The sequence below is a fragment of the Labrus bergylta genome, chromosome 14 (assembly GCF_963930695.1).
Source record: "Labrus bergylta chromosome 14, fLabBer1.1, whole genome shotgun sequence".
In the NCBI taxonomy this organism is placed as follows: domain Eukaryota; kingdom Metazoa; phylum Chordata; class Actinopteri; order Labriformes; family Labridae; genus Labrus; species Labrus bergylta.
Genome location: NC_089208.1, coordinates 15,330,647 through 15,358,512, shown reverse-complemented (window position 1 = coordinate 15,358,512; position 27,866 = coordinate 15,330,647). Strand labels below are relative to the sequence as shown.

General features: G+C 41.0%; 1 protein-coding gene across 4 annotated transcripts in view; it reads left to right on the top strand.

Moving 5' to 3' along the window:
- The first annotated feature begins 3,108 nt into the window (after nucleotides 1–3,108).
- gabra1 (gamma-aminobutyric acid type A receptor subunit alpha1) overlaps nucleotides 3,109–27,866 on the top strand; it is a 32,299-nt gene continuing 7,541 nt past the window's right edge. The window contains exons 1-8 of one of the 4 annotated variants that reach the window (XM_020638304.2): nucleotides 3,109–3,265; nucleotides 5,583–5,688; nucleotides 9,886–9,986; nucleotides 10,996–11,063; nucleotides 12,949–13,169; nucleotides 14,799–14,881; nucleotides 16,052–16,195; nucleotides 17,157–17,309. In XM_020638304.2, the coding sequence (XP_020493960.1) occupies nucleotides 5,585–5,688; nucleotides 9,886–9,986; nucleotides 10,996–11,063; nucleotides 12,949–13,169; nucleotides 14,799–14,881; nucleotides 16,052–16,195; nucleotides 17,157–17,309 (874 nt within the window). In that variant the 5' untranslated portion in view covers nucleotides 3,109–3,265; nucleotides 5,583–5,584. Of the gene's footprint in view, nucleotides 3,323–3,870; nucleotides 4,102–4,145; nucleotides 4,278–5,582; nucleotides 5,689–9,885; nucleotides 9,987–10,995; nucleotides 11,064–12,948; nucleotides 13,170–14,798; nucleotides 14,882–16,051; nucleotides 16,196–17,156; nucleotides 17,310–27,866 lie in introns of those variants that run through there. The other 3 variants (XM_020638303.2, XM_020638305.3, XM_020638306.2) reach the window with 3 other exon arrangements.

Below are 27,866 nucleotides of genomic sequence, written 5' to 3'. Positions count from 1 at the left end.
GCATATGCAATTCAAAATAAATACACTTTAAGACACAACTCATTACATGTTGTATACAAATTTTAACACATGGTGTTGCATGTTTATCCAAGCTTAGCTGTTATTTTGTCTCTGAAAGTGTGTCTACTATTGTATGCATATAAATAAAATGTAGCGATTGCTCTATTTTTTTAATGCTATATGCAGTTCTGAATCTTTTAGCAAGTGTTTATAAGTAGGAATAAACAGGAACATATTTGTGAATTTGTGCACGTGTGGCTGTGTGTCACACAGGACTCAACCTAAAAAAGTGAGTCAAAGGCTATGCCTGTTTGTGGCTGATTGCAGAGCAGCTCACAGAGGGGAAGCTCTCTTTTGTCTTTAACAACACATTCCTCTGGAACACTGATTTGATGCGAGTCACCCTTTAACTCGTGCTCTGCTGAAAGAGAACTACAGGCCCCAAGACACAGTGAGTGTAAAACCACTAGAAAGTGACAGATAGAGCAATTTAGCATCATGAACTTCTGCAAGTGCACTCTGGTCCATTTTTGTGCCAACCTTTGTTCATCCTTGTGTGCATGAAGAGCTCTAACACTGATTCTGATTTGCAGTGAGTGTTTCTCAGGTGGATTAATCCTCACTGATTCACAAGCACCTATGGAGATTCTCTCTCAATTATCCAGCACCATTCAGATTGGATGTAGAAGGGATCAAAAATGAGAGCAGGATGTGGGCAGGAGAGAAATGAGACACTGTTGGGCATCAGACACTAAGCCTGGGTTCAAGAGCCAGAGCAGCAGTAGAGTTTAAACCCGCTGGCACTTTGAAAAGCACAAGCCCGAGGGGTAGAACAGGCCGAGCACAAATCAAGCTTTACTGCAGTAATTGAACTGAAGCACTGCACTAGGGTTTACCTCTCGTGCCCCCTCTCTCTCTCTCTCTCTCTCTCTCTTTTTCCTGCTTCAGCCTCACTTGGAAGCAGCCAGATTTGAGCCTTGCCTGCTGTCGCCTACTGGACGGAGCATAGTCTTGGGCGACCTTTTCATTGAGGAGCAGCCCTGACCCAACCGGGATACAACTTGCCGTAGGCTAGAAGAGTCCCTGACTCACACTAAGCTTTAGGAATTTCCAAAGCAGTGACATCACACGCCAAATTGAGACATTCCTCCCCTGCGAAGAGTGCTCCAGTCCTCTCCCAAGAAAAATAAAGAAGAAGCCCTCTCCACCTGTCCTCCTTTCATCCCTTTTTAAAATGTTTTTTCTGCCTAAAAATAAACATATACTGCAACTTTATGCCCTGCTGTCTGTGCATTTGTGGACAGAAACCGGTGGTGTAAGGATTGTGCCATTCAGAGTCATTAAAACGCAGGTGTTCATACACTAAAAGAGGTCAGCTAAACCCTCCGGGTTACTGAGTGTCCAAAGGGGGACATTTCTCTCTGAAGAGACATGCATCCTGCTGCTTTAAGCGAAGGATCAAGACTAACAGCCCCAAGAGCATGAGCACACATTAAAAACCCAGAGTGCTTGACTTAAAAAGATCAGACTGACAAACATGGAAACACACACGCGATATAAATGTGAAGAGACAAAATGGTTTTAATGTGTCGGGGATTCAAGATTGCCTGTTTGTGTGGAAGGAAACAAATTATCAGCACGTACAGCGCCGTGATGGATGCGCAAACTGAGAGGGGAGGGTGTGCGTACTTCGTCAATATCCCTTCTTTTTTAAATTCAAAAAGCACTGTTAACAGCGAGTGATTATTCCCCCATAACCTGCACATCTCTCAGCCAAATGAGCGTCATCCATCTCTCTCCGTTTAGCCCCTGCACACACACACACACACACACACATGCAGACACACACCCCGCACTTCACTATCCGTTCCCATCAAATGCCCAGAGATGGAGCTGTGAGAAGGAATGCAACTCGCTTTCGCTCTGCCGTTATTTGTTTGAGTGGTGTCTTCAGAAAGTCGTCTTAATAGTTCACGCACCAATATTTTTTTCTTTCTTTTTTGGAGGGTGGGTGGCGGGGGGGGGGGTCTGTCTGTTGTTCACCCGCGAAGAAATTCTTCTCTTCTGGGAGAATGGAAGGTTATTCAAACGTTTGGAGGAGAGGCAAGAGACGGAGAAGAAAAGAGAGAGAGAGAAAGAGAGCGAGTGAGAAAGAAAGACGCGACTTGTACCCCCTCCCTCTCCACACTCAGTCTCGGCTCAGGCGTACGCGGCAACTCAACGCGCACGCGGGCACGTGTTGGTTATGCATGCTCGCACGTGCACGCGCGCGCAGAGGCAAATCGAGTCACATGCAGCGGTGGCGTCTGGCTTAGAGCGAAGGGAAACAGCTTGAAATGATACTCCACTTGCATTACAATGGCATTAATTCAAAGGAAGGAGTTCGGTGGGGTTGGGAAGGGTTTTTTCTTCCCATCTTATTATTATAAAATATGCACGTGCACCTGCAGCATCAGGCTGTAAGGACGGAATGTAAGCAGAGCAGAAGGGAAGAAGCCTATGGCAAATTATTGGATGATTGTCATGCTTTATTTAAATTGTTATTTCAATTTATTTGTTTCAAATGCGTGAAAATTGTTGACAGTGTAACCACACTATGAACTATAGATAGATGAATAGATATATAGATAGATATCTTATTACATACAGAGACTACAGAGGCACATAAGCCCATGACGTCCCTCATAACTAATCACGCACATGTACTACTTTAACCACGCGTGAGGAGGCAAAACACACACATTCACAAACGCACACGCACACACTCACAGAGGAAACGTTGCACTGCAGACCAGACTGACGTGACTACACTGCCAGCTCACTCTGCCTGTGCTCCGATGAAAAATAAACCTCCAGTCAAAACTGAGGGCGAAAAGAAATGAGAGTTGTCCAAAGCGTTCCAAAAATCAACAGCTGGTATGAATATAAGGCTTATGAAACAATAAATTAAAGGGTCATGGTATAAGCTGCACATAAAATAGTCATTCTTTTAGCTCTATTGCCTCCTGCTGTATGTAGTCCTTGGTCGTGATGAAAATGTCCTCTGATTTGTAGTTTAACTTGAAATACGCATATGACTACAAAAATATACGCTGGGTATCATCAGCCCAATTTTTTTTCCTCCCCTTGCAGATGCACGCAGCTCAGCGCTCCTCGCCGTTCTCAGCTCAGTCTTGAGTGGCGCGGCTGTAGCAGCAGAATATTTGGCTGTAAACAGAGACACAGTGCTGTTGTCTCGATGCGAAACGCAGGCTTTTAGGAGACGGTGAGTGCTTCGAGGGGGATTTTATTGCAGAGAGGGTCGTGTCATCATTGCAAGCTGGTGAGGGAACACCATTTTCTTAACATTTTTTGGAAGGTGTCTTTTTCTCTCGCTTGTGTGTGCGCGCTTATCCGAGCCGTGTCATCCATTCGTGTTTGATTGTTTTTATGCTTCATCGTAAGTACTCACTGTCCGTTTCATGAGTCCTTGTCCTAAGCTGTCTTGGCTCCGATGCTGTCTTTTGGTAAATGTCAATTTTTTTTTTATCCCCTTGGATATCATCACGTAGGAGTCAGGGAGCGAGACAGCGAGAGAAAGCGCGATTGGGGCAGAAAAAAAAAACTAGGGATCCCAGCTGAAAATGTAAGAGGATTTTTATTTAGCAGCCACTGTAAAACAGATTAGGGCGACAGCAGTGGAAGTTAAATTGTGCTGCATATAAAATGGGCGGGCTGCTCTTTACATTTGGTTGGTACAGCCTATTTTGAAATGCGCTTGGATAAAGTCTCCATGTACTTTATTTACAGGCGCTAATAATCAACCTAAACCTTAATTTTGAAAGAGACATTGCAGCATTAAGCTAGATTTGTTAGTTTAGGACATTTTTCTGTGTTGTTGCTGACAGACTGGGAGAGTTGAACTCACTACAGCATCACCAATGAACAGTGAGAGAGACCTGCGCATATCGTCAGCAGCCGCTTCTCCAGCCTCTAGCTAAAATTCGTCAGATCTGAGATCACAGAGGATTTTTTTTCTCATTCAGTCCGGCTAGAAAAGCTATTCTGAAAAGTTTGAGGATATAGCCAGCGGACACCGAATATAAACCCGATTCATCGGCAGTAAGTGATTTTGCTCCATTTTCCTCGCTTTTTTCATCCGACAGAACAAGGGGGAAGAGGGGAGTAACACTCGGATTTAGAGAGCGACGGTTTGTGCTGCTGGACGCCGCTAGAATCGAAGACGAGTTTTATTGGGGAGAAGGGGGAGTCTGCCGTCGAAATTGGGACCGTTTAAGGTGGGATTTTTTAATGGTCCAAAATATAGGCTTCTGACGCTTTTAACAGGTTGATTTCAGAACCATGGACAGCGTTCTGAATAAAACAGCATCAACGCACATTTGCTTAATTACTCCGCCACGCACGGACTGGATCGCCATGCATGTTTTTAGAGCAGCCTTGCAAGGGGATGCCAGTTGCATGCTAAAATCCTCTCCAGCTGATTATATGTTCATAAATCGTCGTGGGGAGAGAGAGAGGTGACATTTTCCTCTGAATAACTTAGAAAGTGTGCGGGATTTTCTCCTCCATTCGTAATCGCCATCATCCCCCTGCTTTGTCAAATCCTTTTCAACCAACGGATTTATGTTTATTTTTATTTCATTTCGAGAAGGCATTGTGTGTCCCCTCGACTCCTATCTGCTCACAGTGAACCTTGAAACATTACAAGCAAGTAATGTGGTATTGTCTTCTATAGTGGGTTTGTTTCAATGCTAGGAATTTGCGAAATACTGCTTTAGCGCTTTTCTATAAGTACAAAACGTGGACACACCGATTGTGCCATCATGAAAATGAACCATGAATCCGAGAATTGTGTTTTGCATGCGCAATAGCGCAGGCTAATTGCTCATATACTTTATGACCTGGCTGACATCATAGCTTAATGATTGATGATGAAGCGAGTAGTCTTATTTTTTAGGGGGATTTGGGGTTGATATTGCGGTATTGCGCGTTTCACATTGCAGGGTATTAGAGGAGGCTGTGTACAGGTGCTACAAGCTCACACGGGCTGTTGTGTGGTCGATGATGTGTTGCCTTGTTCGGTCTTCTTAATCATTATGCGCTACAGATGCAGCCATGCTCAGGCTTGTGCGTATTGAGCGTCAGCTATGAAAGACGTATTTACATATTTACTTTCTCATCATCGACATGCTGAGTGGATATTTCAATCCGGTCTCCCACATAGTTAGGGTGTAGAATATGTCTCTGTCAGGGTGACAGATAATTCACAATGATGATGTAAATCTTGGAGGGGGGCGCGTGTGTCAAGTGGCATGTGATGGCCCAACGCATGTGGCAGGGCCATTTGGTTTGATTCATGCCCTGTCAGTGAATCTTTGAGGGATGTTAAGGAGCAAAAACCTCCCATAAAACATCTCCAGGGGGACTAGGTCCCAACAGCTCCCACCTCTGTTGTTGTTGCTTGGGCACATCTACATGTTTGTTGACACTTGATGTGGTGACATATTGTTGGGTGTTTAAAGTAGATCTCTTGCTCATATGACTTGGTAATGATGCTCTCTTCCTCTCTCTTTGACCTCCAGCAATGAAGGGTCCTCATATTGCAACCATGTCTGGACGGGGCAGAGCGACCTTTCTGTGTGTGTGTGCTTGCTTGTTCACCACCACTAGCGTGCAGGGTGGGAAAAGGTAAGAATGAACTTTAACTTACAAATGCATATGTACCTGTGTTCTACATTGGTTGCTACCATATATATGAATACAACATATAATCTGCACATATCATGCACACTGTTGCACACAGACTATTTTTAAAGAGTTCCAAAATCCATAAATGGACTGTACATTGTGGTAGATATGCTCTCTAACTAACCAAAACAAGTCTAATTTTCATTAAACGTTCCCATCATTTCTCATGTCATTTGTATTCTGCAGCTATAGGCAGAGTTTGAAACTGCCCAATGTGGAATTATTGTTTTCTTTGCTTAAATTATTAGTTGAATGATGTCATTAGGAAAGGTGTAATTTAGTGGACTAATAGTGAACACCAAACCGCATTCGGAAAGTATGAAATACAGTTTTGCTCCAAACAAAAATGTCCCTTTTCTTGCTGAATGGTCCACTGCCAAGTAAATACGTAAAAATAAAAAAATAAAAACATGTCAGCAATTGTGTGCAACCAGTGTCCAACGTACTAGGTTGATATTGTGTCTTCTTCCTGCCTATACTTAGTATTTTTTGTAGGATTCCACATCATTACAGAGCATATTCACTGTGGTTGCAAATCGGCCATCCCCACAGGACACAAAATGTTTGTTATTGCATCAAGGTAATAAGTAGTACAAAACAGTGAGAGTAGAAAAGTAGCCGTAATAGCCACAATCCAGCTTTTTTCTGGTTTCTCTAGACTCAAATTCCAGACCTGCATGCTTTATGTGTGTGCTGCTCAAAGATATTTGGCACACATTTGCGCACATGTGTTTGTGACAGTGACTGCAGGGACATTAGGGTTCATGTACAGACACACTTCTCAATGTCATCTCGGATGTGTTGGATGTCACCTAACCAGAAGCAGACGCGCAGAGAGACAGGGAGAGAAAGAGAAAGAGTGATCGGATGCGAGATGACAGCAATAAGATCTACTGTCGTGTGACTTGCAACTGCATTAATTCCCACATGATTCAAATGCTGGGACAGGCAGGAATGTTTGGCAGAGCTCAAAACATCATCATCGGGCTGCACTAGTTGGACTTCTGTTGGTAACTTTGGCATTGAATAGTGCAGAACGTGAAAACACAGAGCAGGAGCCTAGGAGTAAAAACACAAAGCAAAAACACACACTCAATCTGCTTGAGACCATTGGATTCCTATGGAGAATCTTGGAGAAACGCTCATCTGCATGGTTGAATAATTCAGCAGAACTGTCATAGGCAGTTGACTTGAAGGCTGATGTCATGAGATGGTCCATATTTCTTCTCTCAGTGACAACCACAAACATCAGCACAGGGTCCATGTTGCAGCCTGTACAGCCTGAGCGCATGCAGAACACAGATGGGATGTGTCCTATTTTAAATCTACAATGCATCTGCGATACATCATTACTGCTGGCTGATTTGACCCAGGTTTCAGATGCACTGACTATAGCGAAAGGGAGGGTCTGATTTACTGGGTGTGAGAGGGTGTAAAAAGTACTGATTACCTTACCAAGAAACTGTCACTGCAAAACTGCAAAGCAATTATCACCCAAAGATTTACTGTATCATCCAGTACATCCCCTCCCCCCTTTTTTTGAAGTCAAATACGGAATCACATACTCACACACACACACACTCAAATACAAACCTTGGGGGATTTCAACAAGACACAGTAATCAGGAAGACCTAGCACTCTTCTACAGTATGTTGCCAACGAGAGAAATTGCCTTATAATTAGATATCCAAGTGACAGGAGAACGAGAAAAGGAGAGCGAGAGACACACATTGGCAGAGCAAGTGTGAACGGCACTGTTGCTGTTCAGATGACCTGTAGATGGGGATGGTGTACAATGTTTTATGAGGAAGTGGCCCCTGGCTGATAAACATGTGTATTCTTCCACAGCACCTTTTTTTCTCTCCATTGTTCTTCTTCTCCTCGACATACAACCTCAAACCCCCATGTGTATGTTTTCCTTCAACAAAAACAGAAGACTTAAAGATAAATGTGTTCCATATTATTTTATTTTCTCCATATGAGAGAGGGTTTGTTGTCTACCGCGTTGAGGTAACAAATATAATTTGGTTATATTGAAAAAAATTGGAAAATCCATGGTGAAATGGTCTGCCTTTTCTTAATTCTTCTGTGAAATTTAAAGCACTTCATGTTCAGATGATGACAGTGGTGTATTTTTATCCCTTGTATTTCCTCTTATTTCCTATATTTTAATCAGTGGTGAACTTGAAAAAGCAAAGGGACACTGTAGCTTGTTTTTCTCTGTTTACTGGGACTAAGACAAGTGGACAACAACCCTTAGGGCGGATGGAAAAATGGTTTCTGTGTCGTGCTGTGATGTAGCAAATTGTAAATGTGTGAATAAATCCAGAGAAACAGGAATATTAAGAAGGTAGGGTTAAGGAGGTTGTGTTTTAATTTAGCCTCTGCTGATTGGCTTATTGTCTTTTTTCATAACTGGTTTCCCGGACCTGTGCAAGACAGATAAATTACTGTTTTAAATTTGAATATTTCAAAGCTGTTACCTCTGAAAATGACACTGAACAAAATTGCTCATCATAGTTTGAACAGTTTTAAAAACTGGCTCTAGTTTTCACACAGTTCTTCATTTTTTTATTGGCGAGATAGAAGACTGCTTGCAAATTAAGTGAAATTGGTGGCAGAGAGATTCGCATTAACCCTTTCATATAAATCCATGTGTGACGTGGTTGGCGCATCCCTATTTTTGAACGCAAACTGCTCAGCAGCATCAAACTCAAAGCTCCAGGATCTGCTTCAATCCCGCAGCTTTGACTGTGAGCCGCGTCTCTCTAAAACACCGCTCCCCAGTTTCACTTAACAGAATCCTCACCTTATCCCAACCTCTGCCTTTTACCTCCCCCTCCGCCATCTCCGCGATCAACATTTTTTTTTCTTCCTTGTGTTTCTTTACAGCGTTCCCCACATATGTCACTCTCCCTCCTACTTTTCCCATCCTCCCGTCGCAGGTCTCCGCTAACTAATCTTGATGACCTCTCCCTCTCCTTGGAGGTGTTCAGCTATATAGCAGAGCTTGTTTTCAAACACTTGCTGTTTATTTAGCATGCAATCAAACCCCATAGTATTGGCAGGAAAAAAGGGTGGGGATAATTGCTTTGCTGCCCACAGAACAAAACACTTTTATCTGATTATTATCAGTATATACACACATGCAAACATAAAAAGGAATAAGTATATAAGCATACATCCGCATATGTGCACACACCCTGAGCATATTGTATATGCATGCATTAATGCGTCAGGTATGCAAACACACATGCACATACACCCTCTCTGAACATTCCTGTGGCGTTCCTACATAAATGATACACAATTAGGGGCTGTACGCCTGATCACGAGTGTATTGAAATATTTATGCTCAGAGATGCTGCAAACTGGGCTCTCACAATCACTGATCGTGACTGTTTTTCGGGGTTGCTCGAAGCATTTTGTTTCATGTTCAAAAGAGCACATTCAGCAAAGCCTGTATGGTCTATAAAAGACCAGATTATGGTATAAATAATGCAGTGTGATTCTCCTATTCATTCAATCTCTGAGATTGGTACATGTTGGTGTTTGTGCATGGATAGCTTCCCTGCATACCTGGTCTTACACACTGACTAAGAAGCTAACTTCAACATCTGCTTCCGTGGAAATATACGGAATTTCCAAATCAATCAATCAATCAATCAATCAATCAATCAATCAATCATTATTTGTATAGCACTAATTCATAACAAATGATATCCCAAGACACTTTACAAAAGAGCAGGTAAAAGACCTACCTAACTCTTTGTTAACACAGGATAATTTTAGCCTCTCAGGATATTTTCCTCCCTTCTACACCTCTTTCTTATACCTATCTATTTGATATGGATATGGTAACACTGAAAAAAATGGCAAAGATGGCAAAGTGCGTCACTGTTATAGAAGATTTAACAGAGTTTTTTCTCGTCCATTTTTACACAGTGTGATTCATGATGCTTCCAGTGTTCTTAAACAGAGCCATCGTGCTAACTACAGAGCAGTGATCCCCTGTTCTTGTCTTTGATATATGATTCACATGCAGAGTTTCTTTATACTCTTTTGGCAGTTCGGACTGTGGTTTTGGGCTCTAGCTGTGACGACTTTAAATCTTCTTTTTCTTTGCTTCTTTGCCAGCGCTGATAGCATGACAGAAGAACAGAACACTACAGTGTTCACCAAGATCTTAGACAGCCTTCTGGATGGCTATGACAATCGCCTCAGGCCAGGACTCGGAGGTCAGTAAACCCAAGTCATTGCATATACTTTGTCTGGTTGAATCGTTGTTTTTTGTGTTCTGCAAATAAGGAAATGTCATCCCAAAAAACCTTTTGCAAATAGCGTACTATCCATAAGATTAAATATCATTGAGACAGAAAGCTTCAGATCAGATTGTGTGTGTGTGATAATAATAATAATAAAAAGAATAGGACACTCATTCTTCACCTGCTGCTTTTGTAGAACACTGAATAGTCACAAAGCCAGCACTTGTAATAGAACACACTGAACGTGATTTCATTGCGTGGGCTCGTCTTCACTCTATTGCCTACTGTCCATTGTTAGAGAGAGAAGAAACAAAATGGCAGAGAGATGGAGAGACAAATCTAGAAACAGAAAATGCTGAAAACAGAGAAAAGGGAAGGAAAACAAGAGAGTTTTGAATAAAAAGGAGAGAACAGCAAGAGATAATGTGAGAATCGGTGTGTGAAGGACACTGAGGATCGCACAGAGTGATGCTGTCAAACAGACAAGCGAATAAAAATCAGGGCCTGCTAGGGGTTCAACTGCAGAGAGGAAGAAATTATGGATTATGATGGGTATCATTCATAAATCATGCTGTCACATTTGGGTTTCAGAATCACGGGAAAATATATCTCCCCCACACACACACACACCTCTGCCACTGCCTCTGACTGAATCGTCACAGACCTTCTTTTTCTGTCAGTATTGAGTGAAATCAAAGTGGCATATTTTCAGTATTACAACAATGCACATATTTATGAGGAGATTGGACGAGTGTAAATGCAATAGAGCTGACCCCGAAGCCAACACCTGCAGAAATGGCTATCGACATCCAAAATGGGCATTTTTGTGGTTTATTTTTCACCAATATGTTTGCGTGTGTTTTAAAAAAAGAATGTTAACTGAATCTGAAGCCACAGCCAGGTGGGATTGTATTAACAGGTAGTTAAGGGCTAATGAATGCCGTGGATAGTCACTCACTCTGGCAATTTCCTGCTTCAACAGAGCGTGTAACTGAAGTCAAGACTGACATTTTCGTGACTAGTATTGGGCCAGTTTCGGACCACGACATGGTAAGACTCTTTTTGCCTCTTTAAATGTCACCAATTTCACCCTGTATCCCCCCCCCCCCCCCCCCCCCCTCCTTGGCCACAACTATCTCCAAGCTGTGAGATAATTATTAATTTGATGCTTCATTCCATTAACTCCTGATGTGTTAATAAACCTGTCACACGTGTGAAACGTTTTCTTTCTGCTGCACAGTTTGTAATCTTGCCCCCACGTAAATGCCGCCACTGACTCGTAAACATGGCTGCATGTGACTTTTATATGCCTGTGGGGAAAAGCTGTGAATCACAATTTCTCTTTATGGGATTAAGATTACTAATAATCATAGCTTTAAATGTTCTGTTTGTTTATCTTCTAGAAGACCCATGTATATTTCAGAGCTGTCCCCATAATCTGTTTAAACTTTGAAATTCTGAGCTAAGAAACTGTGATATTCAAGGACTGTTCAAATTTGAAAAGGCAAACCAAATCCATTGAATAAAACACCGTGATAAACTTTATACTGATATACTGATATACAGTTCCAGGTAAAGGCGCTGATACTTCACTCATGAAATGTTATCATATTGCAGCAAAAATGAGTCCTTTGATCCTTGTTTTTTGCTTGTATTTGGAAGGTCAAGGAGATTCTGTTAATGGGATTCTTGCCAAATATTTCAGTACCATGAGAACATTTGATGTAGCTGGTAATAAAAAAACTAGATCACTTCAAATTTAAAATGCAACCATCTAAATATGAATCATCACCTTGAAGATTTTTTTTTCATCCCGCTTCCATATGCTACCCTTCAAAAAAAAGGCTTTGGGCTGTTCAAACATGAACATCTGATCTTTACCCTGTGCACCGGAAACCAATTAATCTCCTCCAAATGTCTCACTGCCTCTCCTATCCCCACTTGAAGAAAAAGAAGAAAAAAAACCACTTCTGTTTTATGCATGTGAAGTGAGTGTGTGTGTGTGTGTGTGTGTGTGTGTGTGTGTGTGTGTGTGTGTGTGTGTGTGTTGTGTGTGTGTGTGTGTGTGTTTGTGTGTGTGTGTGTGTTTGTGTGTGTGTGTGTGTTTGTGTGTGTGTACTCTATTTGACATAATCTCATTTAATTGCACTGGCTGACATGCAGCCCAGGACTATTTTGCTGCTGTGTTGAGGCCAGAAGGAAGAAGCTGAAGAACATGTCCTCTATCTCCAGTCTGCCCATTTTCCTAGCCACTTTTTACCTTGAAGCTTTGTTTCAGTTCATACTAATTATATGAGTTGGAAAATAAGAGGGGGGGGGGGGGGGGCAAAAAAACTGGCCAAACAATAATTTTTACAGCCTCTCTTTACTCCGTCAGCCAGTCATGGGGAACCATTAAATTCTGCTCAGAGCGACAGTCATCAGCTGCCACAAAAAAGAAATGTCCCCCTAATTTATTGTCCAGTGCTTCCTTTTTTGAGAAATTTCGATTACAGAGAAACAACTCCCCTAAAGATGAATGCTAACAATAACCTTTTTGGCTCTTACCTAACAATGCAAGACCAAATGCCCAATGTTGAAGAATTATCCCCCATTTGTATGAAGCTTATTAAACTGAGATGACCATATTTACACAAATAACAAAATAATTTAAAGAGAGCCGTTATTACAAAATGGAAGCATACTTTTTAAAGATACCAGCCAGAAAACCACCTGCTATATAAGCCAAAGCCTTTAACATGAAGAGACAGTTACCAGCAGGGAAACTAGGCCAACACAGCCATAAGAAAGTCAAAGTGACACGATGTAGAGAGAGAGGTAGAAGTCAGAAAAGTGAAAGAAATATAATTTTTACTCAGTATCTTCCCAAACTGCATAAAGGAAGGAAACAAACGCAGGGTTTGAGTTTTTGACTTCCTCCCTTTTCCACCTGCAGGAGTACACCATTGATGTTTTCTTCAGACAAAGCTGGAAGGATGAGCGGTTAAAGTTCAAAGGCCCGATGGCCGTGCTGCGTCTCAACAACCTGATGGCCAGCAAGATCTGGACCCCCGATACCTTCTTCCACAATGGCAAGAAGTCAGTAGCCCACAACATGACCATGCCAAACAAGCTGCTGCGAATTACAGAGGAAGGCACCCTGCTGTACACCATGAGGTAGGCCAACACGCTTTACCACGACGCCAGTGCAGCAGAGGATTTTTGAATGAACCAAAGACTTCAGTGTTCAGTAGCTTGGAGAAAAAAGCAATTATATTGTGCCATTTAAATATCAGTGCAACTGCACATATGATTTATCAGGAGAAGAGAGGGTTAAGGGCACACTGAATTTATATTTTCTCAATTAAATAGAGGGTGACTGATGTAATCTTATGAACAACCAACATGAACATTTTTTTTACTGGTCCTAGTTTTCAGTGATTTTCTACATCATCTACGAAACACAAACAGTTTCCCCATAATTCACATCACTCAAACAGAGGTAAACAGTGCATTTGTTGGTGGGCACTTTCCGAAAATTACAGCAGATTCGGTGCATTAGTAGCTTTTTGCAGCACCAGAATGGAGTTTTGTTGGATTGAATGATCATTTCCATTGGTGAAAAGAACACCTGTTTGTGTGACTGATGGAGAAATGATGGAGATCTGTGGCTACTCTGGGCTTGAGCTACACAAAATTACTGGTTAATAAAATTCAGTGTTGGTTTTGGGGTTGTTTTCTCGTGGCTGAAACAAATTAACCTAAAATAACCAAATGTGGTTACTAGTTGTGGTTATGTTTCTGAGCTGCTTAAGAAACTGTTGTGTTCATTGGTTGTGGTTTTAATAGTTTTAGTGGCTTTAACTAAGCAATCAATAACTGTCAGTTAGAAATATTGTTTGTTTTGGGTGATAGCCTTCAAGCTTAATACTTTTTAACAGTTTAGATACATTGCTTGACCAATGTCTGTGGTCACTCTGAATACACACAATAATCCACATTATAGTGTGACATTTATGCCAAGGGATTTCACTATACTACTAAATTTCAGTTTTTATATATTATTACCTTTTTATGGTTATTTGGCAACCATAGTCAGCCATTTATGATCTGTGTATCACATATATTTTTAGTATGATTTGTCAGTTTTCTGTTCTAGTGTTCACCAGTAAAAATAAAACGGTTTTATCCTGGCGTGATTGATCACATCGGGGATGCTCTCTGACAGTTACAGTAGGAAGATAAGGTATACGACCAGCTGAGCTGAGCTTAAAACCACTCGTGGCCCCACGGTAGCCTTCAGCAGAGGGCGGGTAAGTAAAGGCCTTAAAAAGAGACAGCAAGAACCGTGATGCACACAGACAGAAGGATTCTAATGTGAGCTGTCTGAGTCAAGGATCGTAAAACATTTGTTTTAGCATGTTTACTAGCAGGGGGAGGGGGTTTAGAGGCGGAGCCCTGTATTGCTGTCACAGATGAGCGAGATGAGGGATGGATGGGAGATTAGTGTGTCACGGGTGGCCTGACATGCTGTTTTTCACCAAGCTGTCAGGAAATTGAAACCCACGGCTCAGGCAACTGGAGCATTTTGTGTTGGTTTGGGGTAAAAGTAGCGGCCGTTTGACTGTGTCTGGTGCGAAAAAGATTACAAAAATACGGCCGCACATGTTCCTGGTGCTTTACTGTGCTTCGATTTTCCTGAATCCTCATCCTCAATTCTCCACCAGTACTGTTATGATTCCTCCTGGCTCTGCATATGCTCTATGTTTCCTTATTTTTTTGTTGCTACTTTTTTTCTTTTCCTAGGCTTACGGTACGAGCAGAATGTCCCATGCACCTGGAAGACTTCCCAATGGACGCCCATGCTTGTCCACTGAAGTTCGGCAGCTGTAAGTGGCCTCTCTGCGCACACACACACACACACACAACCTTACACACATGCTCGAAAAACACACATGAATTTACCAAACACACATATAAACACATATGTATCTGTATGACACACTTGTCACATCCTCATCCAACTGGAAGCACGACCCCTGCGCAGGCCTCTGATAGGTGATGACAGTGCGGTAACAGCTGTCCTCCCAGAGGATCTGTTCCTGCCAAGGCCCCTCTGCTCCACCCTATTCATCCCTGCAAGACCCTGGAAGACCCCTCATGAAGACCTGTGTTTATCCACAGCAGCAGTGTTTGTAATACTTCCAGAACATCCCACCAGCTGCTCACCACTGACAGCTACCCCTTCCTACCACAATTATCCCAGATAAGATGTAACAATGTAGAATGATGAAGAGAAAAAAAAAGAGGATGGAATTGTAGGGGGAGGGGAAGAAAAAGCAAGCAAAAATACAGCAAACGGGAAACAGAAAGAGAGCATCGAAATGCTTCCCTGCCATCCTCAAGACAGCTGCACAGTGTGAGTGAGAGGACCTAGCCTCAACCCCCCCCCTTCAAATTGAACTCACTCCCTAAATATTTCAGTGATGAGCTCTCTTCCTTATGCTGCAGTCTGCTGAGGAGCCATCCTTTTCCTCTGCAGTGGCCAAGCCACGCTGCAGCTTTGACAGGTCGGGTGGCCGGAGGGAAGGGAAGACTGACTTGGCTCTTTTAAGGTCATGTTGTCCTGTTGGGATGTTGTTTGTTTGCTTTCTTATAAGTCCAGGGATAACATGAAGTGACAAGACATTCCAATGCATCACATGTTTACATGTTGGCGAAAAGAGGAGCAAAATATGAGGCAGGGTGATGCTTAGAGGATGAAAAAGAGATGAGATAAAACACTTGAACAAGGTGAAAGAAAAGGATAATATGCTTAGATAGCAAATGAGACAAGACAGGCAGGTTTGGGATGAGAGCAGCGAGACAAGATGCAAGAGGACAGAATGAGACGAGGTAAGGATTCAAGTGGAAGACCTCGTTTCAGATTTGTTTTTGTCTTTTCCTTCCTGCGGGCATCCCTCCCAGCTCCAAAAATACAGCCTGAGAAGGACCACGTGACAACTAGACAACCAGCAGCAAAATAATTTATAACTTTTCACTCTGTTCATCCTCGGCAGATGCCTACACTCGAGCAGAGGTGGTGTATGTGTGGACCAGAGGGGCTGCCCAGTCCGTGGTGGTGGCAGAGGATGGGTCCAGATTAAACCAGTACGATCTGATGGGACAGAGTGTGGACTCTGGTGTGGTGCAGTCCAGCACAGGTAAGCTTCAGCTGGATCATACTCTCGATGAAAGATTTTATCCTTAAATAAAATCATGTTTTCAAGATAGAATTCATCTCATAAAGACTTCAGTTAGATCACATTTACATCACACCTACATGCTTTGGCAGGTAGGTAACAGTAAAGTCCAAGATCAGGCTTGACTGTGAAATAACTTGTGCTTGAAAGGAAGTTATACACTTACATTATATTACTGTGCCTTGTATTCGTTCATTATCATAGCTCAGGCAGATCACAAAGCTTAAACCTCAACACATACACAGCCTTTTTTAATATTCCTAACTGAGAAAACTAACAATCTGAAACAACACATTTTTTTCTCTCTACGTATGACAGCCCATGTCCCAGATTTCATAATTTCCCTACCGACCGGTACGCCCCTTTCCCATCTCCTCCTCCTCTTCCTCCATTGATACTGGCACAAATTAGTGACAGCGTTAAATGGGTGACCTGTTTGCTGTGACGTTGGCTGCAGGCAGAAAGAAATGCTTTAGACAGCTCTATCCCCCGAGCAACGCTTAGCTTTACTTGCAACAAGCCCCAAGTGACTGTATCTACCAGCCTTTATCGAATAAACAATGCTGGAACATAAATAGGTTTTATTATTTGTTTTATTTGTTGATGTCTCTGGAAATACTTGAAAATCAACATATTGTTATTGCCGGATTAAATGCAAGTGCTGTTCCTGTTCTTGCATATTCTCTCTGAATGCACTGATGAAATGGAGTATGCCTGGATACAGAGTTTGCTGACAAATTACACCAATAACTCTGCCAATAAATCTCAAATGCAATAAAAGTGAAGGCCAGAAATACAACAAACCATTTAGAGATAATAACTCTATGCTATAGGGAATGGTGCAATAGATCTTCTTGTTTATAAAGTATAAAGTTCAACTGCTCTTTTGTTCCTAAATTCTCCATGTTTTTTTTGCCCGCAGGAGAGTATGTTGTGATGACAACCCACTTCCACCTGAAGCGGAAAATTGGTTACTTTGTGATCCAGACGTATCTCCCCTGCATCATGACAGTCATCCTCTCCCAAGTGTCTTTCTGGCTCAACAGAGAGTCCGTCCCTGCCAGGACTGTGTTTGGTGAGTTATCCGCTCTCCCTCCCGTTCTAAACATCTGTGGTTCGAGAAATGAGCCCAGAAAACAGAAGGTTCCAAATCTGTTCTTGGAAAAAAAAAAAATCTATTTGGCAGATATGATGACAGGACACCAGGCTTTCACCCGGAACTATAGTGCTGTTGAGCACGACTCTAAAAAACTAACTGGGCTGAAAGTACTACTTAATGGAACAAATATAAAGTACAGCTTCTAAATGTTATGCTATGTCACAAAATTACACCATGTAGTTATTTCCCCAAAAAACTGAGTTCCCCCAATGAGAGAAAAGGTTGAGTTATTTATTCAGTAACAGTATTTGAAAAAATGCAATGCTTACATTTTCAAAGCCTAAATTCTGCCCAATCTATCAAAAAATAAAATAATGAGGCTGCATTTTGCTGTGTAGTAATTACTCATAATCACTTTTCAGTTGGAAATAGTTTTGAAGCTGAGTTTTTCTGTAAATGTTTTTTTTTTCTCTAAGACCACCTGCTTTTCTCTCTGAATAAAACAAAGATGACAATTTGGATGAATTAGTAGAAATCGTGACGCACACAGCCTTTAATCACAATGCTGTCAATCGCCCTGGAGGGCAGCTTCATTTCTTTGCACTAAGATGTGATAATGTTTTTGCTGTCAATATTTCTGACAGTGTCAATAACACAGCTTAACTGACTACAAGACCTTAGTGTGAGAGACGCTGCTTCAAAGGACGAAGAGAGAGTCTTATTAGGTTTGATTTGAGATTGATGACTGACGGCTTCATACCAGTCAAACAAAAGCAAAGGCTGGATGAGATTCATTGATAGAGATAAAAATCACGAATTCAAAGAAACTGTTTAACAGTTTGGGAAATGTGCGTATTTGCTCCCTTAAGGAGAGAAAACAAAGCGTAGCATAGCTTAAAGCCTGGAGGGAGCAGAGACACTCTGGTTCTGTTGTTCAACAACATCTCCCTAAATCACATGTTGTTCAGTATCCATCTCTGAACCCATCTTCTTAAGACGACCTCCTCTTGCATGCGCTGGTTATGGCTAACAATCCAACTTGCAACCTCAGATGTGAAAGATTAGTTGGATTTGATCAACGTTTTCTTCCTCTAATTTCGTATAAATAAACATGGCCGTTGCACCGTTGAACCAGGACTACAAATGTTCAATTTGAAGTCAAAATTATTTTGATACTAAAAACGTTACCCTTCGCTCTATAAATGCACACATCTGTTTATAGAAACGGAACAAAAGGATGAAATTCTGCAGCAAATACTTTGTGAACAGTGGAGTGACTTTCTGATGCTCCGCCGGTTGCCTGGCAACCTCGCAGTCTTGACAGAATGATATCAAAGTTCTGCATCAAATTCTCAACGAGGATATCAAATCAACCTGTTTTCCAAATGTCAAACTACTCCTCTGAAGAACATTAAATGTTAAATCCCGTGGTTGAGCGGTTTTATTTTCCTATCTTCTTTTCTGTCCTGTCTCTGCACCAACGAGGTGAACAGGAGCTTTAATCAGTCGTGGCTGGCTGCAGCAGAATTTCAGGCACAGGGCTCAGTGTGAACTCAGATTTACGTGCTCTGAATGTGTTTCTACGAGTGTGTGTGTTTGTGCTTGCCCTATGTGTGTATGTGTGTGTGTGTGATGAAAGTGTGAGTTTGTGTGTGCACAGATTGGCCCATGTGTGCTGTGTGCATGTGCCTCGGCATGCATATGCGAGTCTTTGTATGTGTGTGTTTTTGTGTGTGTATGTGGTGAGTATCTGTCTGTCTGTCACACTAATGTCTTACATAATAGCGCCCAAAAGGAAAGCTCTTGCTAGTCTGCAGCATGCTCGGTAGCAGCAAAGCACAGCAGCAGGCAGGATGTCCTTGAGTTACCTCAGCTTCTACTCTTTCCTATTCTTTTCTCTCTCTTTCTCTCTCTCTCTTTCTCTCTTTATAGCCTCTCTCTCTTCTGTGTCTTCTTCTCATAGATGCCACTCTCTCCCCTGGCCCGCCACTTTAAGAGCTTTCACAAAAAAAAAAAAAAACATTATACATGCACCAGACTTCACTGCTCTGCAGCAGATTTTCCTACAGTATTTGATGCCTTCATATGCTTATGTGCATATGTGTGTGTGTGTATGTGTATGTGTGTGCCACAGCTAGCTGGCTACCTGCGGTGCTTGTCACGTGTCCAGGGGAAAATGAGGATGGCCTAGATTAGATTCAAACAAACTATCTAGGGCATGTGTGTATCCCTCATGCTATCATCGCGGGTTCTGCTTCATGAGATTACATGCATGCACACATGTGCACGCACGCACGCACGCACAGTTCAATAAACACATGTACATGCTTTTTTTTTTTTTTATGGAGACACAGAGCAGCAGAGCATCAAAATATACTAGGTAGGTCATCCTTATGATTAAAATGCATCATCCGAGACAGCAGATGAATGAGCCTGTTCCTCAAAGAGGTTACGGAGTCAATATCGCTGTAAATGAATCATTAAAAAGACATAGCAGACAATCAAGATCATTCAGTGCCTTCTTAATCCTTTGGCTATCATCTAAGTCAAGGATTTATGCTGTATATAAAACCATTGAACATGTGACAAGTGTTGTTAGGATGAAAGAGTACAATGAACCGTCTTCACAAAGAGCTCTTATGATGCTTAGTGCGTCTTTATTGTAGTGAATTATACGATAAACGCAAGCTAAATCAAAAGCTACCTGGTGATATTCAGCCTATATCCAGGAATAATGTGCTTCATGTTCCTGTCAGGCAGAGGTTAATGCTGTCACCGCTTGTAATGTTAGCCGTGTAAAAGGGGGAAAATGTGTCTCAACACCCCGTGTTCCATTTGTCTTGTTTCAACATTACATTGCAGTCAGTATACAGTGATTATTTTGAAAGCCGGGCTTGTAATTGTGCCGTGAACGTTCAGTCAGTGGGATGTGATGCAGACAGATGTCAGTTTTTTTTTTTTTTAAACAGGCAGCCGAGGGCTTGACAGGAGCAGTATCAGAACGCTGCGCAACACAAATAGCAGTTGATTTGCTGTAATTCAAATCCCCTTTTAGAAAAAAACAACTGAAATGTCACCTTTTTGCTCACAGTCAGAATGGTAATTAAAGTATTTCAAACATATTCAATGCTACATATTTAATTCCTTATAATAAGCTGAGGTTAACACAGGATGAGGTAACATGAATATTTCATGTTTTTCTGCCTTACTACTTAAACAAATATATCAATAGATTGTTTCCTCTTGAAACATGTTTAGAATAAATAAATATTTGAAGCAATTATTAATGTAGCCAGCAGAATCCTGGAGTAAATGATAAAATATGATGAATATTTTGTAGGGACATGTATTGTGACTATTAAGGAGCTTATGTGCACAGAGGTTAAATTGTCAAAGGCAGATTTCATTTAAATTCTGGTCTGCTTTCCACTCTTTGAGGGGCAGCACTTTTCCGATCTCCTACTGTATGGCGACATTTCCGTTCACCAAGGTTCACCAGTTAAACCAGTTCATCCACTGGTGCAAAACAGGCCAGGTGTGTAAATAAAATGAACGCAGGAAAGATGTGAAGAAGCCTTTTCCCACCATATAACATGGTATGAAAAAGGATGCATGTGCGGTGAAAATGTTGCACCTCAAGCATTCTTCAGACCAGGCACACAGACTGTGTGAGCCGAGATAGCTGCAGGTGAACATGGACATAAGGTGGACATGTAACACAGAATGATAAGAGTCATCAAACAATGTTTGCATTATTAGCCAATTTCACCTCCTGTCAGTATTTTGAAGTCCACATGCCATCAGTAAAATGTCAGCTAAGGAAGTTGCTGCAAATCATTTATGAACTATGAAATGTATCTTTATTTTGACATTTCAATGATCATTCATCTGTTAATTATATTTTTTTATTTTGATCTTGAATACATAAGACTTTTTAAATCTAAATGAACTAATGTGTATGGGCACTTGTTGTGCATGAACACAGATTTGATCATGAACTCGTACTGAGTTTAACCCCACATTCCACAGACGTTACAGCTCTTTCCCTAACATTCCTGTCATGCCTGACTAAAGCTGTAAGGAACAATTACCTAAAAAACAGCTTTGGCTTGAAGACAAAATGCCATTATATTAACACATGACCAGCACTACCACTTATTCTTTGTTTAAAACCTGATCTCGGAGAATAATAAAAAAAAACAAAAAACAAACGGAAAAGCATTTTTATTCAGTGAGAGAGAGGAATCACTTAACCACACAAACACACTTGAGTCATTCGTCCTGCAGACACCTAGTCACAGCTTGGTTTCTCTTTGTTTTCACTTCAGAACAGAAACACCATGTATTATACGTATGATGCACGAAAAATAAACAAACAACAATTGCAACGTGCTGCCGTATCACTACAGGTGTGATCAAGTTTATGTTTCCAACACAGATGTCAAGATCTGACAGAGGAACCCGATTAACATGAACAAATGCAGCGACGAAAACACAGTTTAAATCACACTGGGTCTGCGAAGCACGGCCTGGGCACTAAATCTTTTTCCTAAAGCCTGTCCTGTAGATGAATAGGCAATTTAAAAACACAGCAGTGGGTAGAGTTATCTTATTTATCATTGTGCCGATTAAGAGGCTGATTAGTTTATAGCCAGTTTGGTGCAGTGGAAAGCTGTTGGCGATCTATTTATTTGCAGTCCGAATGAAAAACCAAAACGAAACAGGAAATGATGGCGCCGATATGGTTCTCTCTCTCCCCCTCTCTCTCTCTCTCTCTCTCTCTCTTTAAGCTGTCAGGCACACAGCAGTGATCAGGAGATTAGCTCGCTTCCTTCTCTCCTCTTTAAGAGTGATATGCTGCCTATTTATTGGTTCTCCCATGGTTCTGCTCATTAAGGAATAGCACCCTGTCTTTGTGTGGATTGGAGTTTGGTTTTGTTTGCACAAAAGTGAGCGCATGTACATGGCTCAGCGCTATATGTGTACATGCTGCTTGTGCGCCATATGGAGCTCATCAGTTAATGAAATCCTTCTTATAATGTTGTAGGCAGTGCTACTACTATATACAGTAGATGATTTGTGCTTTTGTGTGTGTGTGTGTGTGTGTGTGTGTGTGTGTGTGTGTGTGTCAGTGTGTGTGTCTATGTGGCAGGGTTCCCACAGCTGTGATGCTAGCAGAGTCATTTAACTGACCTGCCAATCAGTGTGTCAATTTATTCCTCCATTTATGTAAATGTGAGGTGACGTGGTGCTGCTGACAGTGGTGTGTTTGTGAGTCAGCTACCCCCCCCCCCCAGTTATTGATAAGGTATGAATAAATGAGGAGCTGCCACACGGTGGAGATGGTGATAGACATCCAACAAAGACAGCTGCACTCCTGGGACTGGTTGAGGGGATATAGAAAGTTGTTTGACAACTCCCTACACAACAGTCAGGTTCATTCATCAGCAGGCTTTACGTGTTGTACGACAGTTGCACTCTCTATAATTCATTAAAATATAATCCAGCTCATGTTCCTATAAGTGAAAAAAAAGACATTTAGCTGTCTTGTTATGCAGGCAGGCATCTTATTAAAACAACAAAAAAATGAAATATATTTTTGTGGTTATGTTCAATCTCAAGGTCCTTTGTTGGAGTCTTTAAAAGACAAATATGGTAGTCAGTGTCTTAAAGCAAAGAGACATTTAGCCATTTATTATTATATCATCTAACCAAAATGTTTCCCTTATCATAACCATTCTTTCTCCTCTTATGTAAAAGATCTAGGCTCTGAAAAGAACCCTCTTCACTACAATCCTCAGTATGATTGTGGTGCAGTCAAAAAAAAGGGCCTACGCATTCCAGTAACACAAAACTTCTTTTGGAAAATCTCAATGAGACGTGGTCGATTCAGCACAGAAAACTCAAAGTCTTTTCATTGGCTTCCTTCTCAGTGCAAATGAACAGTTAGTCAAAACAGTTCATGAACAGCCTCGTTTTGCAGGTATGTCAAGCTTGTTTGTTAAGTAAAGAAAGGGCCATTCAAGGCATTCCAGTTATGTGAATCTCACGTTTAAAATTCTCACTGAGTTGGGTTTGAGACAGCTTGGGAAAACTATTTTCATAAAAGGTCTATTAAGAGTCTTTTAAAACCTAAATCAAAGCCTTTGAGAATAAAATAGTTTGCATCATTGTGAATGCGACTAAAACGTTTACAACAGTTCATTACTGTAAGCATGTCAAACTTTATTAATTAATACAATTAACAAAAACAAAACCTGGTTTTATCCGACAGAAAAACAGAAAAACATCTTAATTTAAACTTTTCAGTGCATGTGTGTTATTTAGCATGAGAAACACAAACATTCACTATTGGTGTTTTATGAGTCTTTTCAAAGGTCGGTAACACTTCATATTAAGGTCACCATATTCACGATTAGCTAGTTGCTCATTTGATGCTAATCAATAGTATACTAGCTTATTAGCCATTATTAAGAGCAAGTGCCTTATTCTACATGGTGCTACCAGGCTATTAACTAAGAGTTTATCCTCAATGTCCTCTTAAGTACTGCTTGTTGGTAGTAAGTTAGGAAATTGTTGTACAAGAATTATGATCTTTACATGCATTGCTCAGTATGGCTCTAATATTATAGTCGTACCACCACAAGAAAAGTTATTTTCCCTTAATAACTGTCATTAAGCATCGTCTATTCTCATGAAACAAAGCACAAAACCTTGAGTCTCAGTCATGTCTTTGTATCTCAGAATATTTTCTGCATTTTAAAGTGAGGTCTTGTTCATAAAATATAAAGTTTTACCAAAAAGCCTTCTTTATCCTGAAGCCTTGAGCATAAGAACAGTTTGCATCTTTGTGAATGCCAATGACCAGTTTGTAAAACAATTCATTAACAGATACTTTATGGGAAAGCTCTCTTTAGCAGCAAGCCAGATTACAGCATAAAGTCAAAGCATGCATTCCTTGAGAGAGCCGGCGTCCCACTTCACTGTGTCCCTTTGACCTCGTCCTACATTTTGATTGTCATGTTTGATTGGTTGCCTACTCACTTATAGCACTATCAGAGGCAAATTTGACAGAGAGAGAGTGAGTGAGTGAGAGAGACAGAGATGGATAAAGAGAGAGCAACCATTTTCCTGGGGGCTCGCTCTCCCCCACAGAGATTTTAGGAGTGTGGTTTGGCTCTACTCCACTGGCTGAGAAGGACATTTTACACACTGGCTTCAGATTGGTCAGATTAGTTGACGCCTGTCGTTCAAGGGGTTGTCAATCAAATGCCAAAACTGGAACAAACAGAGCAATCAGTACATTGTCTGGGAAATCAACAATAATAAGGGATGACTTTGCACGTTCTGCTGAAAAAATTTTTTGACCTTAAGTGACAAACAAGGTTTAACTCACGGAGCACATGAATTTATTTTAAGCCATTCCTGGAGCAATTTATTTTCTCACCTGCATCTTCATTCACAGTTATAGTTGAGCACTTAAACTCCACCCGACGGAAAGATATTAAATCAAATTTCTATAAGCTTTACCTTGCTCTGTCAGAAAACAGATTAACCAAGAGGACATTATCTGCCCACATATTCTCCAAAAAAATGAGCATTTTGCTCCGTTTGTCCACATGCATTCTCATATCAAATTGCCCTTGCCCCAGGGAGAAGTGATGGAGCCCCCACCTTGAAACAACCTTCCACAACTTGTTAATTATCAATGTTAATCTCTAATTTACTTTCCCCAAATTTGCTTTCTCTGTATCTTCACAGTTTTTTTCCCCTATGTGTGCGAGTCTGCCAACAGAGGAGAAAACCCTGTTAGCAGATATATATCATATAAATCAAGTGTCACTGCTTGTGCACACTGGGCTAAATTGAGTAGAAGGGAGTCCCAAGAATTGAGTTACACCACTATTAATCCGGTTAGAACTTTCCAGATCAGTGACTTTGGTCATTAAGAGCCTTCAAAGCCTTAAGTCTATTAGTTACAACATGTCAAATGAAGTCATTTAAAAACAGTTCTCAAGCCATGTTCTAATGAATCAACTTACTGGTGTTCTAAATGACTCCTAAGTAAGACTATCATTAAACAGACACAAGGGGGGATCTTCTTCCTGGGGTGGAAACGGCACAATTACAAACACACACACACACACACACACATAACTGTTGTGAAGACACACACACAGCCTCCAAACACATCAGTGAGAGCAAGCAACAAAGCTAACCAACACTGTGGCATTCAACGGCATATCAGCAAATGTTTTTCTCTCCTTCATTTTTCTCTGGCGATTTTTCTGAGACGTTGGAGGAGTTGGAAGACCTGTTTCCATGGCAACAGAGCTTGTCAAACACAGTCATAGTATATATGATTCCAAGCATTGAGGCACTTTTTTTTTGGTGAGGTCTTGTGTAATACCCAGTGGTGCTGCTTTCGCCCACCTCCACAAAATTAACTAATGTACTGGCATAAAAAAAACAAAAAACCTGACAGATTGACAGCACTCTAGCCATCCACCTTTCCATACCTGCCTTTATCCCTTCTATATGCTGCACCCCACATATCTCTAGTTACACATTAAAGTCTTCATCTTCCCCCCACCCATGCAAATTGAAGTAGTAGTTCTTCGTCATGACAGATATCCCTTTGAACACTTATTCCTCCTCCTTTACGTCATCTAATGCCCGTCGCTCTCATTACAGAAGCAATGGGTGTGAGGTGCTGTGCTCTTTTCTGCATCAGCACCTGCTGAAGCCATAAAAACACATGATTGCTGGCAAAGTCACTTTGCACTGGCTGTTTTCCAATACAGAATGTTCATAGGCCGTGACACTTTACTTTTATAGAGTCTACAAGACACTGTTCTCAGACCTAAATATGACTTCAAATGTGGCACCAAACTGCTGCTTTCAGTCAATGTATGAGGTATTCCACAACAGAAGTTTGGATGAAACGTATATACAGCGCTAACAGCGGTAACCTACAAATCAAAGTTATCTTTTTCCCCTTTCCCTATAACCTTTACCAATTATTTATATAAACATAAACAGTGTTACATTGATCATTCCTAAAACATGGTCTGGATAAATACTTTATCTTAATTAGCTGCATGGTGTCCAGATTTACAGACAATTATACAGTGGTACTGGTGATACCACATGATAATCAATCTGAAGTAATGCGCTGCTACTTATCAGAAACAGCATAGAAACAGTCAAAGCCTCCCTTAACCAGGTATTTGTCAAACCATCTGGATTACTAGAACAACAGAGTTGTACCTTCATATAAATAATAAATATATACATATAGGCCTATATATTTTTTTCTCGGTTGCAAAACCATTGAAAACATACATTTGTGGACTTTTGTCTGCGTGTCTGCGGTATAAGTGGTATAATGGACTTGAAGTTGTCCATTATCAGGAGTAATGGACACTTAGGAAGCAGTTGTTCTCAAAGTTTCAGTGTTGTCCAGAATTTCTAAATTCCTGATGATGGAGATCTTGTCTGACATCATCTCTTACCTAATTTGGCTTCAGCACATAGAGAATATGAAACAGAACAGAATGTGAAACATTTTTTGTTACCCCTCCAGCTTCTGATTTTGTTATGTGTGTGGGTTGGTATTTTGTCCTTGACGGAGCACAATTGACAAATATGGTCGGTGAACATTTGCAGCTAAGCTTAATATGAACGTCTTGTGACATGTTTTTGAAAAAAATGCTTCATGCTGTCACCCCACCCCTACCCCAAAAATGTCATTTAGCTAATAGAAATTAGCTGAGTGGAGCTGAAAGGGTCGGGGAATCTGGTATGAATATGTGACTAAGCATCACTTGATATTTTCATATCTCCTGCCGCCATGCATTCCCATAACAATATAACAAACCATTCAATGCCCTACTTAGCAGAGGGAGCAGTGCTAAACATGGTCATGTGTGGGTTTTTAAGCATCAAATATACACTGACTGTAGCATAAAAATACTTCAGATTTCAGTGTATTGAAGTATGGCAAGCACTTCCCCTTCTTCCTTCCTTTGGACCTCTCAAATTGGAATCGATAATTACTACTTTTTATTTGTTTTTGTACTTTCAAGTTTTGCTCATGCCAGTTGTCATTACACAATGTGTCGGAGAGAGATAGGTGTTCATTTTTATTATTCCTGCATGTCTTTTGAATTATTCGTTTTCTTCTTCTTCAAACAAATGATCTATCTGGAACATTTGATAAAGGACGTGCCGTGAAAACCTTAGAAAAAAATGAATTAATGGATGAATTATACAGAATAAATAAGGTTGACCTATTTGTTGTTCCCTTTGCTGTGATAATGAACACAACACATGTTTGAGCATGCAGCTTGTGCACCTACGATTCAGATCTTATACATCTATCAGAGGTGTCTTCTTCAGTTACAAATAATGATCATTTATTTGGCTTTGACTAATGAGAACATGATAATCATCCTTTATGCTTCATGTCACAGAGCCCAGTCATCTATGCCAAAAGCATGTGAAAAAGGAGAGTGGGAGGAATCAGTGATT